Raw genomic sequence first — 16,148 nt, 5'->3', positions numbered from 1 at the left:
GGCCAGGAGATCCACCTTTCTACTGCCCCTGTCTGGAGGGGCCATATGATGGCCCTGCTTAGATTTTGTTGCTGAATGCATGATGAACAGAGTTTGGTTGTAGAGCATTCAACAAAAATTTTGCATCCTTAGAGATGACCTTGTACATGGCCTCATCCCTAGGTCTAGCACCAGGGTTTTTGGCACCCTAAGCTGCAGACCTCCCTCACCCCTGACTTCCTGCCCTGCCCCTGTGCAGGAACTTACTCCAGCATGTGCTTGGGGGGTGGGGCTGGAGTCTGCAAGGGCCAGCGCAGTGCAGTGGGCCCAAGCTGAGGGCTCGGCTCAGGGGCAGTTGCTGCTGGGGGCAGGACCATGTGGAGGAGTGCACCAGCTGCCCCACTACCATATTGAGAAGGGCTGGGCAGCAGCTGTGGCTCCTCTTCACCAAGCTCAGCTCAGGGGCAGCTGCTGCTGGGAGTAGTGAAAGGTATGATGAAGGGACCAGAACAGGGGATGGGGAGACAGATTATATGGGTGATAGAGGAGTTGTGCAGACAATAAGGGGATGCAGTGGGAATGGTGAAATGTGGAGGAAGGAGGAATCAGAAGTAAAGAGTGGCAAAAGGCAGACCAGGAAAAGGGGTTATATTAAAACAGGGAGGAAATTAAGGGAGAGGACTAAGAGCAAAAATCCAAATGAAGTTAAAAGAAACACTGAAATGTAGGAAGGAAATTGAGTCATTTTGTAGAAAAATAGGTGGTGGAACTCATTAGCATAATTTATTAGCATATGCTTCCCCCCACCAGCCAAAAGCAACCCGACGCAAGACAGGAGATCCCTGGGTGAGCGAGGCCTGCTTGGGCTGGCTAGAGATCCCTATCCATATGAGCCCTATTGTGTGTTGTGTTGATGTTTGGTTTGTACTTAAGGGTCATTATCCAGAAGTAGACATATTGATTCAACTATCTAATGAAAAAGTCTATTTAATATGTGCCTGAATTTCAGTAAGCACCATACAGCATTTCATCTTCAATCTTTATTTGTGTGCTACTCTTACAGATTATTATGAATTATGACAGAGTATTTTTATACTCAGTTATATTTTTCAGAATCCCTTCTGGAATTTTTCTCTGAAAGCTTTATTTTTCTCTGGTAAGCACAGCTCTATGCAGTTCAAATCCTACTTATTATAGTTTGAAATGTAAACATGTGAGGCCTCAGAAACCTATTGTTTTATATGCACTGGCAAATGCAATATTTAGATGCCTATACTGCAGATACTTCAGAACAAAAATTTATCTGAACACAATACTGATTGTTTGTCTATGTCAGCTACAAAATCAAAAGAAGAATGCAGCTTTACCTGAGTTCTTGGCAGGGCATGGATGACAAGGCTCTCCAAATCCATAGTCTAGATTGGCACAGCAACATTCAGATTTTGTCACCGCCCCAGGAAAAGGGCGAACACATATTCCCTTTTTGATCCCACCATAGCATGTGCTGCGCATATGGGTATCTAAGAAGAGTAAGGAAGAATAACAGAATAGTTGTCTTACTCTGGAAATGGTATAAAAAATTACACCCTAAAAAATGAATCCCATGCATACATAACAAATTAATCAATCTTTAATGCAAAACTTGCTTCTATAAGTCCCAATACTCCAAACGTTGGACTCCAACTGTGGTTTTATTTAAGTATTTTGAAAGTATATTACCCAAGCAGATATCTCTACCAATTATCACCTAATTCATAATATTAAACTTCACACCAGGAGGAATATAATACTGAAAGTACCCAGAAATCAATGTATAATTTCAGTGCTTTCGTATAATTTTGTTTTGGTCCCTGCCATTAAACATTTAACCTACTTATCAGCATTCCTAACAGCCCAAAGTTAAATGTTCAATATAATTTGCAGCCTCCAGCTTTTGAATAACATCACTTAAAATCATTCAAAGGATCATAGAGCATAGCCAACAAGAAAGATTTAGAAGCCAAATAAGAATTTAAAGTAGGTTTATTTAAAGTAGATGCACTCTGAAATTCTGCTCAGAGAGGCAAAAACCGATAAGAATTTCATTTTGTACTACATAAGATTTATTCTCATTACTGTATGTCTAGAGCAGGGATGGCCAAACTGTGGCTCGGGAGCCATATGTGGCTCTTTCACACATATTTTGTGGCTCTTGAAGTCCCCACTGCCCATCAGCTGGCTGGGAGAAGGCATTTGTCTCTTTAAATCACTTCTCCAAGCCAGCCAGCATCTTGGAGAATGCATTTAAAGTTGCTTTCTTTCACCTTTCCTTCCCTCATTCCTCCACTCCATCTATTTTCCTTCCTTCCTTCCCTCATTCCTCCCCTCCATCTATTTTCCTTCCTTCCTTCCTTCCTTCCTTCCTTCCTTCCTTCCTTCCTTCCTTCCTTCCTTCCTTCCTTCCTTCCTTCCTTCCTTCCTTCCTTCCTTCCTTCTCTCAAACATCTGACGTTTATTCTGTGTGGCTCTTACACTAAGCAAGTTTGACCACCCCTAATCTAAAGCAGTTATATCATTGTCTTGTACAACAGTGAAATTCTATGTAATTACTCCAGTACCTCTGCATAGGATAGCACTGTATCAGTGCCAACTCAGAGTTATACCCTTCTGAAACATTAGGCGCTTTCACACATGCTAAATAATGCAGTTTCAATCCACTTCTGCGGCCATTTGCACGTGGATTTTGCCATTTCCCACAGTATAACCCAATTGTAAAGCGCATTGAAAGTGGATTGGAAGCGTGTTATTTAGTGTGTGCAAAAGTGCTTAGGAGGGTATAATTCTGATTATGATGGCACAGTAAATTTCTCAAATGAGTCCTGATACTTCTTGTGAAGAAATACTCTAACAACAAATTGTTCACTGTGAAAAACAAAAATGTGGTACCACAAGCCATTATTACCAACAACAATGTGTCAGATTTGCACGGCTTCAAATTTCTGTCATGAAACTTATACTTCCAACAGGGAAAATATTCCTGTTGAATCTTTAGGAAAGTTATGAAAATAAACACTAGTTGAACTAGTTGAAGAACTGCACAGAGCAAGAAGAGCAGGTTCATGTTGCTGTACATGACTGCCCCATCTGAGGCTCTATATGTGATAAGACTCTAGAACTAAAGGAACTTACTATTAATGGATACACATGGAAATTTAATCATTTCAGTACATGTGAATCCACTAAAATCATATATGCCCTCTGGTGTCCGTGTAATGAATTCTACAATGAGTCGATTATGAGAAGCTTGTGGGTTTGTTTTTTGGAACATAGGTCATGCATAAAAATGGGAGTGCAGGAAGCCCCAACTGTGGCTCATTGGACTGAGTTCAGGCACACTTTTGATGAGATAGAATGCACTGCTCTTTATGTTTATAAAGGTCATTATAATTTGACAGATGTCTCTAAGATATTGCTGCAGAAGGAGGCTTTTTTTATACACAAGTTTCAGACTTTGACTCCCTTGGGTTTAAATGCATCGCTGGATTTATCAATTTTTGTTTGAGAACAACAGCCTCACAGAAGTGTTGTATTTTGCTGATTAGATATGGTTTATTAACAATGAGAACTGCACTGTCAGTTTAAAGAAAGGCATGAGATTTGCACTGCCAGTTTAAGCACTGGCATGAACCACATAATAAGTAACAGGTGTGGCTGGCTGGTCCCGAGCACCTGTGTAACAATGATGCTGTAATGTATGAATCAGAGATCTATAGTGCTATGATGAGTGACTGAGAGCTGTGTAAAGCCGGAGTAAGGACTTTAAGAAGCACTTTCATACATCAAGATCAAGCAGGATTTCTTCCAAGAAGATACTTAAAGGACAATGTCAGAGCAATATGCTATTTATTGAAATATTATGGAAGTCACCCAGGGAAACAATTAGCACTAGTCTGTCTAGATGCTGAGAAGGCCTTTGATAATGTGAGCTGGCAGTTTATGTTACAACGACTGAGTGTGGTGGACTGTGGGGAGAGCTATTTAAAAATGATACAGGCCATATACTCTTCTCAAAACGTGAAAATAATGGTAAATGGAGAATTATCAGAAGCAATTGCTTTTGGGAAGCGGACTAGGCAAGGATGTCCACTATCACCATTGCTCTTTATCTTATGTTTGGAGACATTGAACAACCAAATTAGAGAAGATCCAAATATCAAAGACACTCTGATTAAAGGGGAACAACATAAATTGAGAGCATTTGCAGATGATTTGGTGTTCATCTTAGACCAACCATTGGACTCTATTGATTTTTTGATGAATAAGATTAATCAGTTTGGTCACTGGACAGAATTGAAAATAAATTATGGAAAAACAAAGCTCTTAGCCAAATATATGACTACAGAACAAATATATCTATTTCAACAAAAATCAGGATTTTCATATGAGAAAAAGTGAAATACCTGGGAATTTATATTTCAAATAAATGTAGTAGTTTAAAGAAAGATAACTATGACAAATTACTCAAAGAGATTAAAAAAGATTTAGAGAAATGGGAAGACGTGAACATATCTTTAATGGGAAGAATAGCCACAGTAAAAATGAATATTTTACCAAGACAGTTATTTTTATTTCAAACTATTCCGGATTTATTATCAAACATTTTCTTCAAAGAAATTTTGATAGATATTTGAAAGTCTTCCTCCTTTTAATAAGAGAATTAAGTCCATTCACATTAATAGAGATTATTGAGGCCATTATGGATTTTTCTTATCATTATCGTTTTTATCTTTTTATATCGTGATCATGTTCGATACTTCTTGGCTCCACCTTGTTTCTCCTTTCCGAAGATTCTACATCATCACCATCCTTTTCACTATTACCGTCTTTCCCATCAAATTTCTCCAAGACGTTCTCAGCTTTGAACATTGAATTGATCCTATATCTTTTGTCTTCATATGTGAAGAGTAAGCCCTCAGGGGATAACCAGGTATATGGGATTTCTCTCTCTCTTAGGAAGGCTGTCAAATCCTGGTATTCTCTTCTCTTCTGTTGAACTGTCCATGGCACCTCTTTCAAGATCTTTACCTCATTTCCTGCTATTGTAACCAACTTGTCCCTTGTTTGTTTCAAAATTATGTATTAAGTTTTCTTTCTTGTAAATTTCAGATGAATTTCCCCGGGTAATTCGTTCCTCCTCGTGAAATTCAATGATACACGCTTAGCATAATCAATCTCTTCCTCCATTTTCGATGGGACAATCTGTAAGATTTCTGCAAGCATTTCACTTAATATTTTCTGCAAATCCTCAGACTTGTCTTCTGGTACATTTTGAAACCTCAACATATCGGCTGCTCTGTCCATCTCTAATTGAAGAAATCTACTATCCAAGATTTTTTGGCCTTTCTCCAATTGCTCTACCAGTTGTGGAACTCAAGGTCGCTTACAGCATAAATACAAAATGATAAAAAACAAAATAAAACCCATAAATGTCACAATTTAAAAACTCAGGACTGTCAATAATAAAAACTTTTTAAAAAATCAAAATTGCAGTGCGAAAGAAAACTGCCCTCAGCTGCCACCTGTATACCTCCCTGGGGAGGTTGTTCCATAATTGTCAGACTGCCACAGAAAAATCCCTCTCTCATCTACCCACCAAATGAGCAACTTATAAAATCAATGCAACCAAGCTTATTCTGTTGGGGTTAAATGTGGGAGAAGAACAGAAAAGAGAAATTACTGAAGTCACATGCTCTGGAAGAAGGAGGAGGAAGAGAAAGAGGAATTGGCTTTTATACCCCACTTTTCACTACCCAAAGGAGTCACAGAGTGGCTTACAATTGCCCTCCCTTCTTCTCCGTATAACAGACACCCTGTGAGGTGGATGGGGTTCAGAGAACTCTGAGAGAACTGTGACTGACCCAAGGTCACCCAGATGGCTGCTTGTGGAGGAGTGGGGAATAAAACTACTACACCACGCTGACTCTCAGTGTACTAGGGACTGTGTTTCTTAGAAAAAAATGAGAATATATTTTCAGATATTATTAGTCCAGTGCTACAGAAAACAAAAACTAAGTTATAACAGTAGACAAACAGTAGACAAAACCATATCAGTAATCAGAATATATTTTATCATATAGGGTTGTAAAAGTTTTTCTTACCTACACATACACGACCATCAACACCAACAGCTAAACCCGGTGGACATTCACAATGAAATGACCCCTCAGTATTAATGCAATAGCCATTCATGCAAATTCCTGGTGTTTCGCATTCATCAATATCTAGCCAGAGGAAAACATAATTTTTACTTAATGCTATACAATAGAAACATTAAAAAATCATATTTATTGACCTGTGCCCTTGTGATTGTACCATTAACTTTATCCTATATTTTTCTATTTGAACCCATTAAAATTAATTAAAATTAAAAATTATCAAAATGCTCAGAGCATGGCCACAATCCAATGGGAATTTCTTCTGTGTCAGTGCATCTGAAACATGGATAAGGTATAGCAATAAAGAGATGCAAATAAGAGGAACGACTTCAAAAATAGATTTCTGTGTCCTGAAATCTCATCCTAAAATATACTTTTTTGTACACAGCCAGGTAGTTTGAAGGGTGTTGTTTTAATCTTTCCTCCCACAAGGCAGTGCACAGATGTGGGGGGAATCCTTTAATTTTGAGCAGGGGTCATTTTGAAGAAAAAGAGGTGCTGGAGCTCATTAGCACAACTCATTTACATAACTCATTTGCATATGCCACACACTCCTGACATCACCAGAAGGTATACTAAATTATATAAACTCAGCCATCTACCTTAAAATGCTTCTTGAATTATTATTGAAATAAAACTTTACTCCCATCATACTTTTTAAATTACATTCTCCTATGTGGCTACAGTGGCATGATGAAGATTTCCATCCATCTGCTTTATATGTTTTGGTTACTTCCCCATTTTTTGTGGGGGGAAACTTAGAAAGTTTGTCAAATCTTAGAGTTCAGCAAAATTCTCACAGGAGGGTTTTTTTTTGAAGAATGGAGCCCAGAAGGCAGGTAAGAACATAAGAGAAGCCAGGTTGGATCAGGCCAATGGCCCATCCAGTCGAACACTCTGTGTCACACAGTGGCCAAAAAAATTATACACACACACACAAACACACATATATACACATTGTGGCTAATAGCCACTGATGGACCTCTGCTCCATATTTTTAACTAACCCCCTCTTGAAGCTGGCTTGAGGATGAGCAATGTAAGCAGCTGGTCTCTGCTAACAAGGGTTGAGCCAGCAGGAGACAGATTTAATAGAGGTGAGCAAACAGCTGGGGGTTGAGCTAACAGGAGCAAAAGGTGAGCTGTGCAGGAAAAACCAGGAGGAGTGAGTGCTGAGAGAGGAGAGGATGAAACCAGCCTTTGAAGGAGAGATGCCGGCAGCTTTCAGAGATGCTAGAGAACAGACAACAGAGATGCTAGAGAACAGCCTCTCTCCAATGTCCGAGGACAGACTATGAAGCAGTTGAGAGAGGCATGGCCCACCAAAGAAAGTTGACAGGGACGCCAAGCTGCTGTGAGTGTAAAAGCCCATGAAGACCCTCTCTGCAGGATTCCCAGGACTCTGGTTGGACTTAAGCAGGGGAAGGCCCCGCCCAAGGCTGCAAGATTCACTCTGGGGAAATGAGGACAAGACTGTTCTCTGGAAAGGAATTGGGTGAGGGATCACTGAAAATAGTAAATAAAAAGGAGACATGGCTTGTGATGACCCTTGGTGCTGGATGCTGTAGTGACTTCCTGCAGCTCCTGCACAGCTGAAGCCAATAATCTCTTACAAGTGGGGGCTCATCCAGGTTCCCCAAAAGCTGAGTAGATGTCCATACCATTTAAGCAAGACAGAGAAATTGACAAAGGAGTGAGAAACACCCAAGAGGCAAAGATGTCAGCTTCAGGGGCTACAGAGCAAATGTCTCCCAGTTGGACTTGACCAGTTTGGGGAATGGTCAGCTGCCACCCAAGATGGTCCTGGACAGCCAGTATGTGGCACAAGATAGGTGGCTCCCTACTATGCAACCTCTTTGGCATACTATGCAACCTCTGGCAGCCACATCATTTGATGCCACAGCAGTGGCATCAAATCCCTAAGGTGTCTCCTGATGACATAGAAGCCTACTTAGGGGCCTTTGAATAGATGGCTACTGCACCTTCCTGGCCTGAGGTGCAATGGACACCTATTTTGGGACTGTTTTGCTGGGGACCACCCTGGCCACTTATCAAGCTCTGAATGCAGTCAATGCCGCTGATTATGAAAAAGGCTATATTCAGGAAACTCCATAAAATGCCAGAAGCCTATTGTTTGCTCTATTGAAATTCTAAGTGTGAGAAGGAAGAAAGTCCCTTCAAGACAGCCTATGCTCTTAGGGAGCTTGCTAATAAGTGGCTCAAGCTAGATGGTTCCCAAGTTGAGTGGGTGGTGGAACAGATAGTAATTGCGCAGCTGAATCAAATGATGCCTCCCCTTTTTTGAACTTGGGTTGTGCAGCAACAGCTCACCACCATGGATGTAGCTGCTCAACCATGACCTGAACCCTCAGGGACCCAGGCCAGGAGAAGCTTCAGGGAAAAGAGAAAGGGGTGAGGTTGGAGGAGCATGGGAGAAACTTCCCTAGGGGTTGTGAAAGGAGGGCTGAGTCCACACTAGTTACTGCAGTCCTTGGGAGAGGAGCTAACCAAGGCTTTATAGGTCTTTCCCACTTCTGCACAACCCCACAGCTCAGCTTCCTTACCTGATGAACCCCACATCCCAATCTGGGATGTTTTTAACTGCCTCCTCTTCATGAGCTCTCCAGTCAGCCCCAGAGCCACTGGACCAAAGCCACAGAACACATTTCTTGTTGGAGACCAGACAGCGCCTGACTGTAGAGCTAAATCCAGCTCAGCTGGTCTCCCAGTAAACACCCAGCCCAATATAGCCCACCTAGTGTGGAGACAGTAACCCAGCCCAAAGTTGGCTGCCCCAGTGGCAAACAGTAATCTAGCCTGATTTGACCCACCTGCTTAATGTGGCAAACTAACCAATCCCAAGGTGGCCTGTGGGGTCAGACACCACCAGAATCCATGATCCCAACATGTAGTGGGAAACCACCTCCCATCCAGGCTCAAGGAGAAGGGCCAGCCATTGCCAGAATCCATGCCCCCAACCTATGGCAGGGTTAAAATTCCTGCCCAGGCCCAAGGAGAGGGGTTGACCATCCCCAGAATCTACATCCCCAACATATAGCAGGTGACTGCCTCTTGCCTAGGCCCCAGGAAAAGTGTTGGCCACCCCCAAAATCCATGCAGCAACAGGCAGGTGACTGCCTACTGGGCCTGGCCCAAGGGGGAAAGAGGCAGGCCGCCCCCCAAATAACTGGAGGTGCAGGTAATTGATTCCCGGGTCCAAAGGGGACATGTTGACCACCCCCTGAAACCAGAGATGTCGTATTGGGGGCTTGCACCAGACATTGGTGCAGCAACCTGGCCCTCTGCCACGCAGGGATTAGGGTTGCCAAGTCCAATTCAAGAAATATCTGGGGACTTTGGGGGTGGAGCCAGGAGACATTAGGGGTGGAGCCAAGATCAAGGCTGTGACGACCCTAAAGAGGGGAGGGCCTCCAAACCGGGGGATCCCCTGCCCCCACCTGGGGATTGGCAACCCTATCGGCCAGCAGGGAAGGCCTTACCCAGTCCTTGGCTCGGAAGGCCAGCGCGCCTCGGCCGCAGCCATGCCGCCTCCTCCTCCCACCACGGCTCAGCTCAGCGCTGCCGCCGCCTCCTTCTCCTCCGAGGCCAGCCCAGCATGCCCCTTGCCACCCGCGCAGCCATAGGCCCAGCAGAGGGGCCGGGCAGAGAAGCGAAGCGCGCCCCCCTTGCCCACACAGGCCGCCTTCTGCAGGGAGTGGAGGGGCAGGGCGCAAGTCCAGCCTGCTCTCGCTCCTCCAGCATTGCTGCTCGGGGTCCTAGAAGGACCCAGATTCGGGGCTTGCCACGCTTCTCCGTAGCTGCTCCTCCGAGATGGGCTCAGGCTGAGCCCATCTTGGAGGAGCAACTACGGAGAAGAGGCGGCAGCTGCGCAGCGGCGTCGCCCGCTCCTTGGTGCCGTTTCCCCTCTCCCCCCGCTTCCATTTTTTTGTGGAGCGGGAGAAGAGGCTGGAAATCCTGGGGTCCCCCGCCAGGGTGGGAGGGTTGGGAAGCCTAGCAGGGATCCCTGGGGAGGGTGCAGAAGGCTGAAAGGGGAACACCAGACTAGAGAGTGGAAGGCAAAGCAGCTTTCATACCAGTGCTAGGAGGTAACATCAGGAGATAGCCTGAGCCTCTATGCCGCGTTTGTTGGCTGTCTAGAGGAACTGGTTGACCACACTGTAAGACAGGATGCTGGACTAGATGAATCATTGGTCTGATCCAGCAGGGCTCTTCATACATTCTCAATATGGTCTGGATTTCCCTTTACTGTCTCAACATGAGCACAGACATAGGTATGCAAACAGGAGGGCAGGGAACACAAGGTCCCTGTGCACCTATCATATTCTCACACAGCCCCCCTTCTGTTTGCGTGTTTATAAGGTGTAAATAATTTAGCAGACAAGTGAAGTTTCAAAAAAAAAATTCCTTAATGTGATGTGATATATTTACCTGTACAATAACGCCCACTAGAAGCCAAGATAAACCCAGGTTTGCATATGCATTTGAAACTGCCATCTTCATTTATACACATCCCATTCAAGCACATGTTGGTAGAAGTACATTCATCATGATCTGAAAAGAAAGCAGCAAAGATATTTTTATCCCTGAAAAAAAAAGTGTTTGATTCAGTCAGATCTTTTTCAGGCAAGCACCTATTAAGAAGGATCAGAAGAACTTTCTCACTACAAGAAATGTATTTATTTAAAAATAAATTTATTTATTTAAAATAACGTTTTAAGAACTGCTTACTTCCTATCCAACCTCTGCAGTCATCTTTGGAGGCCCTGTTTCAAGTGCTTCTGCCATTTCGGTCTAGACAGCTGGCAATCCAAGGGCTTCCTTGGTTATGGCACCATAATTATAGAATTCCTTCCCCAGAGAGATTTAGCTTTCTCTTTCTATCAGTGTCTTCTACCAAAATTTAGGATTTTTGTTTTTTGGTCTTGTGTTCCTTCACAGATTCTTATTGACTCTTCCTCCCATTCATGTGTTTACATGTTTTTAAGATTGTTTCTTCTGTATTTATGAATTTTAAATCTTTTAAAATATTCTTATTGTTTGCTGCCCTGGGGACCCAAAGTCTGGTGCAGAGACACCTTTAAAAAGTCTTAAATAATTAAGTAATGTAAAACTTTTCCTTGAACCTTTCTTTCGTTTAAATTGGCTACAGTTCAAGTTATTTTGTTTGAAGTAGAACATTTAGGGACATCTTGAACAGGTAAGCACTGAGGGTATAATTTAATGAAAATATTATTTTCTTCAGGATATATGTTCTAATAGTGAAGTACACAAGTTGTGAGTACTACACAGTACAATAAACTGAGTACAAAAATATTGTACCTTCTTTCACCCATTGATATTTGATGTTTTAGATCAGAATCTGAAATACTATACCAATTAACAACATTAATACTCTACAAATTCAGTATTACAGAAATACGTTGTCAGTTAACAAACTTGCCTATTGCAAGCAAACTATTATGTTATTACCTAGGAAGCTTAAAAATATACATCTCAACAATGTACTCCAGTAATGGCATTTGGTTAATCTTAGTACCTCAATTCTCAAAATAGTAACTTCAATTTATCATACTATTTCATAACTGTATAAACATCGAAGGTGTAAATTTCCAATCACTGTTTGATCAACTCACAGATGATACAATACTAAATTTATCTTCCAGATTAATTTTTTTGGAAACAAATATACTAAAGCAGCACCTGAAATATTAGCAAGGAACAAACAGAACAGAATCACAACACCAGGAATTTTAATTGTCTCAAAAAACAAATACAAATAGTAATTGTAACAGATGATGAAGAAAGGGCAGAACTGCTAAATTCTGACTTTTCCTCAGTCTTCTCTTGTAAAGTACTCAACACTGCAAAAACAGAACATACGATGAGGGAAGGGAGTTGCAGTCTAGGATCAGCAAAAAGGTAGTACAAAAACGCTTAGTTTCATTAAATGAAACAAAGTCCTCAAGGCCAGATGAACTGAATCCAAGGGTACTAAAAGAACTGAGCCTCTGGCCATTATTTTTGAGAATTCTTGGAGAACAGGTGAGGTGCCAGAAGACTGGAGGCAGACAAATGTCCCCATCTTCAAGAAGGGGGAAAAGGAGGATCCGGGTAACCATCAACCCATCAACTTGATGTTTATACCTGGAAAAGTTTTAGAACAGATCACCAGTCAGTCCTGGAACATTTAGAAAGGACAGCTGTGATCACTAAGAGCCAGCATGGGTTTCTCAAGAACAAGTCACGTCAGACTAACCTTACCTTTAAAAAAAAATGACTACCTTGCTGGATCAGGGAAATGTTGTAAACATAGGTCATCTTAATTTCAGTAAGGCTTCTGATAAGGTTCCACATACTATTCTTGTTGACAAGTTGGTAAAATGTGGTTTGGATCCTGTTACTGTTAGGTGGATTTGTAACTGGTTGACAGACTGCACCCCAAGAGTGCTTGTGAATGGTTCATCACCCTCTTGGAAAAGAGTGACAAGTGGAGTGCATCAAGGATCTGTCCTGAGATCTGTTTTGTTCAACATCTTCACAAATGATTTGGATGAAGGAATAGAGGGAATGCTTATTAAATTTGCAGATGATACTAAATTGGGAGAGGTAGCAAATACAGTAGAAGACAGAGACAGGATACAGGATGTTCTTCACAGGCTGGAAAACTGGGCTAAAACAAAATGAATTTTAACCAGGATAAATGTAACATTTTGCATTTTGGTAGGAAAAATCCAATGCATAATTATAGGATGGGAGAGACTTGTCTTGGCAGTAGTATGTGTGAAAAGGATCAAGGGGGTCTTAGTGGACTCCCCACTGAATGGCAGCAGTGTGATGTGGTAGCTAAAAAGGCAAATTAAAGTTTGGGCTGTATCAACAGAAGTATAGTGTCCAGATCACATGAAGTGGTGGTATCGCTTTACTCTGCTCTGGTTAGACCTCACCTAGAGTATTGTGTTCAGTTTTGGAAAATATAGACAAGCTGGAACATATCCAGAAGAGGGCAACAAAGATGGTGAGGGGTCTGGATACTGAGTCCTATGAGGAAAGGTTGAAGGAGCTGGGTACGTATAGCCTGAAGCGGAGAAGACTGAGAGGTGATACGATCACCATCTTCAAGTTCTTGAGGAGCTATCATATAGAGGCTTGTTTTTTGTGGCCCCAGAAGGTTGGACCAGAACCAATGGGTTGAAATTAAATCAAAAGAGTTTTCAACTAAATATTAGGAAGAACTTCCTGGCTGTCAGAGTGGTTCCTCAGTGGAACAGGATTCCTTGGGAGGTGGTGGGCTGTCCTTATTTGAAGGTTTTAAAAAAGAGGCTAGATGGCCATCTGACCGCAATGCTGTTTCTGTGAATTCGGCAGATTATGAGAAGGAGGGCAGGAAGGTTTGCATCAGTGCTTACATGCCCAGGGAAATGCTAATTGCCATTTTGGAGTCAGTCAGCAATTTTTCTCCAGACCAGTTTGGTCAAGGATCCTGGAGGTTTTTGCCACCTTCTGAGCATGGAGCACAGGTCACTGTGGATGTATGTGTGTGGGGGAGGCATTTGTGTAGGGGGTTGCACAAGTTCCTGCATTGTGTAGGGGGTTGGACTAGATGAATCATGAAATTCCTTTCCACTCTATATTCTATATATATGACTTTATACCAGCCTTACAGCAAAGGCTGGCAACGGCAAACCACCTCTGAATATCTCTTGCCTTGAAAACCCTGTGGGATCACTATAAGTCGTTTGTGACTTGATAGCACTTCCCACCACCACTGCAAAGCATTTATTTATTTGCAAAGTTTAGATCCTGACTTTCGGTCCAAACAGGACCACAAAATGGCTAACAATTTTTTTAAAGATATAAAAATATATTTAAAAGCCAATTAAAATTAAAACTAAAATACATACATGAGGTACAAAGACAGCAATTAAAACATAAAGCAGGAAGGAGAGGAAACACTGGGAACACCAGAAAAAAGACGTATTCACCTGCTTACAGAAGACAGTAATAGAAGGAACAGTCAAATCACCCTGAGGAGGGAGTTCCATAAATTTGGTACAACTCAGAGGACCCATTTTTGGGTTGCCACCTATCTAATATCATGAAAAGCACCCAAAGCAAAGCCTCAGAAGATGACCATAGTGGTTGAGTAGGTTTGTATGGGATAAGGCAGTCCTTAAGGTATGCCAGTCCTAAACCAGATAGAGAAGAAGAGTTAGTTTTTATACCCCTCTTTTTACTACCCGAAGGAGACTTGAAGCAGCATGCAATCCCCTTCTCTTCCTCTTCCCACAACAGCACCATGTGAGGTAAGTGGGGCTAAGAGAGCTCTGAGAGAACTGTGACTGACTCAACAATGCCCAGTTGGTTGCATGTGGAGAGTGGGGAATCAAACCTGGTTCTCCAGATAAGAGTCCGCCACTCTTAACCACTACAGGTAGCACTGACTGTAAAGGTCAACACCAGCACCTTTGGCCCCAGAAACAAGTTGGGAAAAGGGAGAAAAACTAAGAGAAAAATCCAGGTTATACCCTACCAACACAGTTTTTCCCATCAGTGGTTAGTTCAAAACCAGCATTGCAAATGCACTGGAAGCTTCCATCAGTGTTCACACAACGACCATTTTTACAAAGGACACCATTCTGAATACACTCATCAATATCTAAGGGGGAAAAATAACATAAATAAAATGAACATTTCACTTTTTTCAACTAGAAAATATGATGAAGTTTAGGCTCAATGTATCTGAATTAACTCTTTATTACTATTTAACTCTTTATAAAGTTACTATTGAAAAAGAAAAAGAAGAGTTGGTTTTTATACCCCACGTTTTGCTACCCTATGGTAGTCAAAGTAGTTTACAATTATCTTCTCTTCCACTACCCACAACAGTCCCCTTTTGTGGTAGGCGGGGCTGAGGGAATTCTGAGAGAAGTGTGATTGGCTCAAGGTCACCCAAAAGGCTTCATGCAGAGGAGTGGGAAATCAAACCCAGTTTTCTGGGTTTCAATTAGAGTCCTCTGCTTTTAATTACTTCACCATATCAATATGTCCAGCGTTGACACCTCTGTCCCTGCACTTACCTAGGGACTACAAGACCTACTGAAGCCACATCACACCAGTGAGATGCAACACATTTCAAAGTTGTCAGGTTGCAGTAGGGTGCAGCCTTGACAGAGTTGACTTGAAGAAACCCAGCTAGCCATCAGTGGCATGCTCAGCAGCAGAAGCCAATGTGGCACTGGGATCCTGGGGAGCTCTGGTGAAAGGGCAGGAAAAGCAGGTAGCACTGCTTTTTTTTTACAGGAGATCAGGTGGGCAGCCAGCCTCTGTCCAAGGGGAAGGGGCAGTGAGCTCATCAACCCAAGACAAGGATCCACTGGCCCAGGGCACTCCCTAGGACTGGGTTGAAGAGAGAGGACTGGGGTTAGCCATCTCCTGGGAGAGTACTGCCAAGTAGCAGCAAGGGTGGAAAACCAGACTCATTCCCCGGCAGGTGGGAACAGTAATCAGCAAAGCAGAATGTGGGATTCAGGTAAAGAGACTCCTTATTTGCTCTACTCCGAGGCATTACCCTGGAACACTTGTCCAATGAAGCAACCCTGGAGGTTGAGACAGCCTCAGACTCCAACCCAGCACCAGAAGCACCTGATATAATTTAAGGATTGACACCACTAGAGGAAGCACTATAATTTGATGCTTGCCTTAGGAAACCTTAAGGTGCAAAATGACATTGGGGAATTAGGATCATAATACTTGCAAATTTCTATAAGCAGCATCTACAGAAAATTCTGAACTGGACCAGGATCATAGCACTAGATGTGTTTAACTCATCTCAAGAGCTGTTTTTCTAATGTAAATCTTCCCTAGCCACCATTTAACCTAACAAAACTAATATATTCTATTAGCTTGAGTTCCCTTTGCCCAACTGATCAGCTTAAACAGGGCTTTTTAAGTAGAA

At 42.4% G+C, this 16,148-nt stretch overlaps 1 protein-coding gene across 1 annotated transcript in view; it reads right to left on the bottom strand.

Annotated features, from left to right (window-relative positions):
• FBN2 (fibrillin 2) overlaps positions 1-16,148 on the bottom strand; it is a 363,281-nt gene that overhangs the window by 178,967 nt on the left and 168,166 nt on the right. The window contains exons 13-16 of the mRNA XM_060263402.1: positions 14,724-14,849; positions 10,622-10,744; positions 6,117-6,239; positions 1,347-1,499 (exon numbers count right to left, since the gene is read on the bottom strand). Of these exons, the coding sequence (XP_060119385.1) occupies positions 1,347-1,499; positions 6,117-6,239; positions 10,622-10,744; positions 14,724-14,849 (525 nt within the window). The remainder of the gene's footprint in view (positions 1-1,346; positions 1,500-6,116; positions 6,240-10,621; positions 10,745-14,723; positions 14,850-16,148) is intronic.

This window comes from Heteronotia binoei, unplaced genomic scaffold (genome assembly GCF_032191835.1).
Source record: "Heteronotia binoei isolate CCM8104 ecotype False Entrance Well unplaced genomic scaffold, APGP_CSIRO_Hbin_v1 ptg000055l___fragment_3, whole genome shotgun sequence".
In the NCBI taxonomy this organism is placed as follows: Eukaryota; Metazoa; Chordata; class Lepidosauria; order Squamata; family Gekkonidae; genus Heteronotia; species Heteronotia binoei.
The sequence above is the reverse complement of the archived record's forward strand: the minus strand, read 5'-3'. Positions and strand labels throughout refer to the sequence as shown.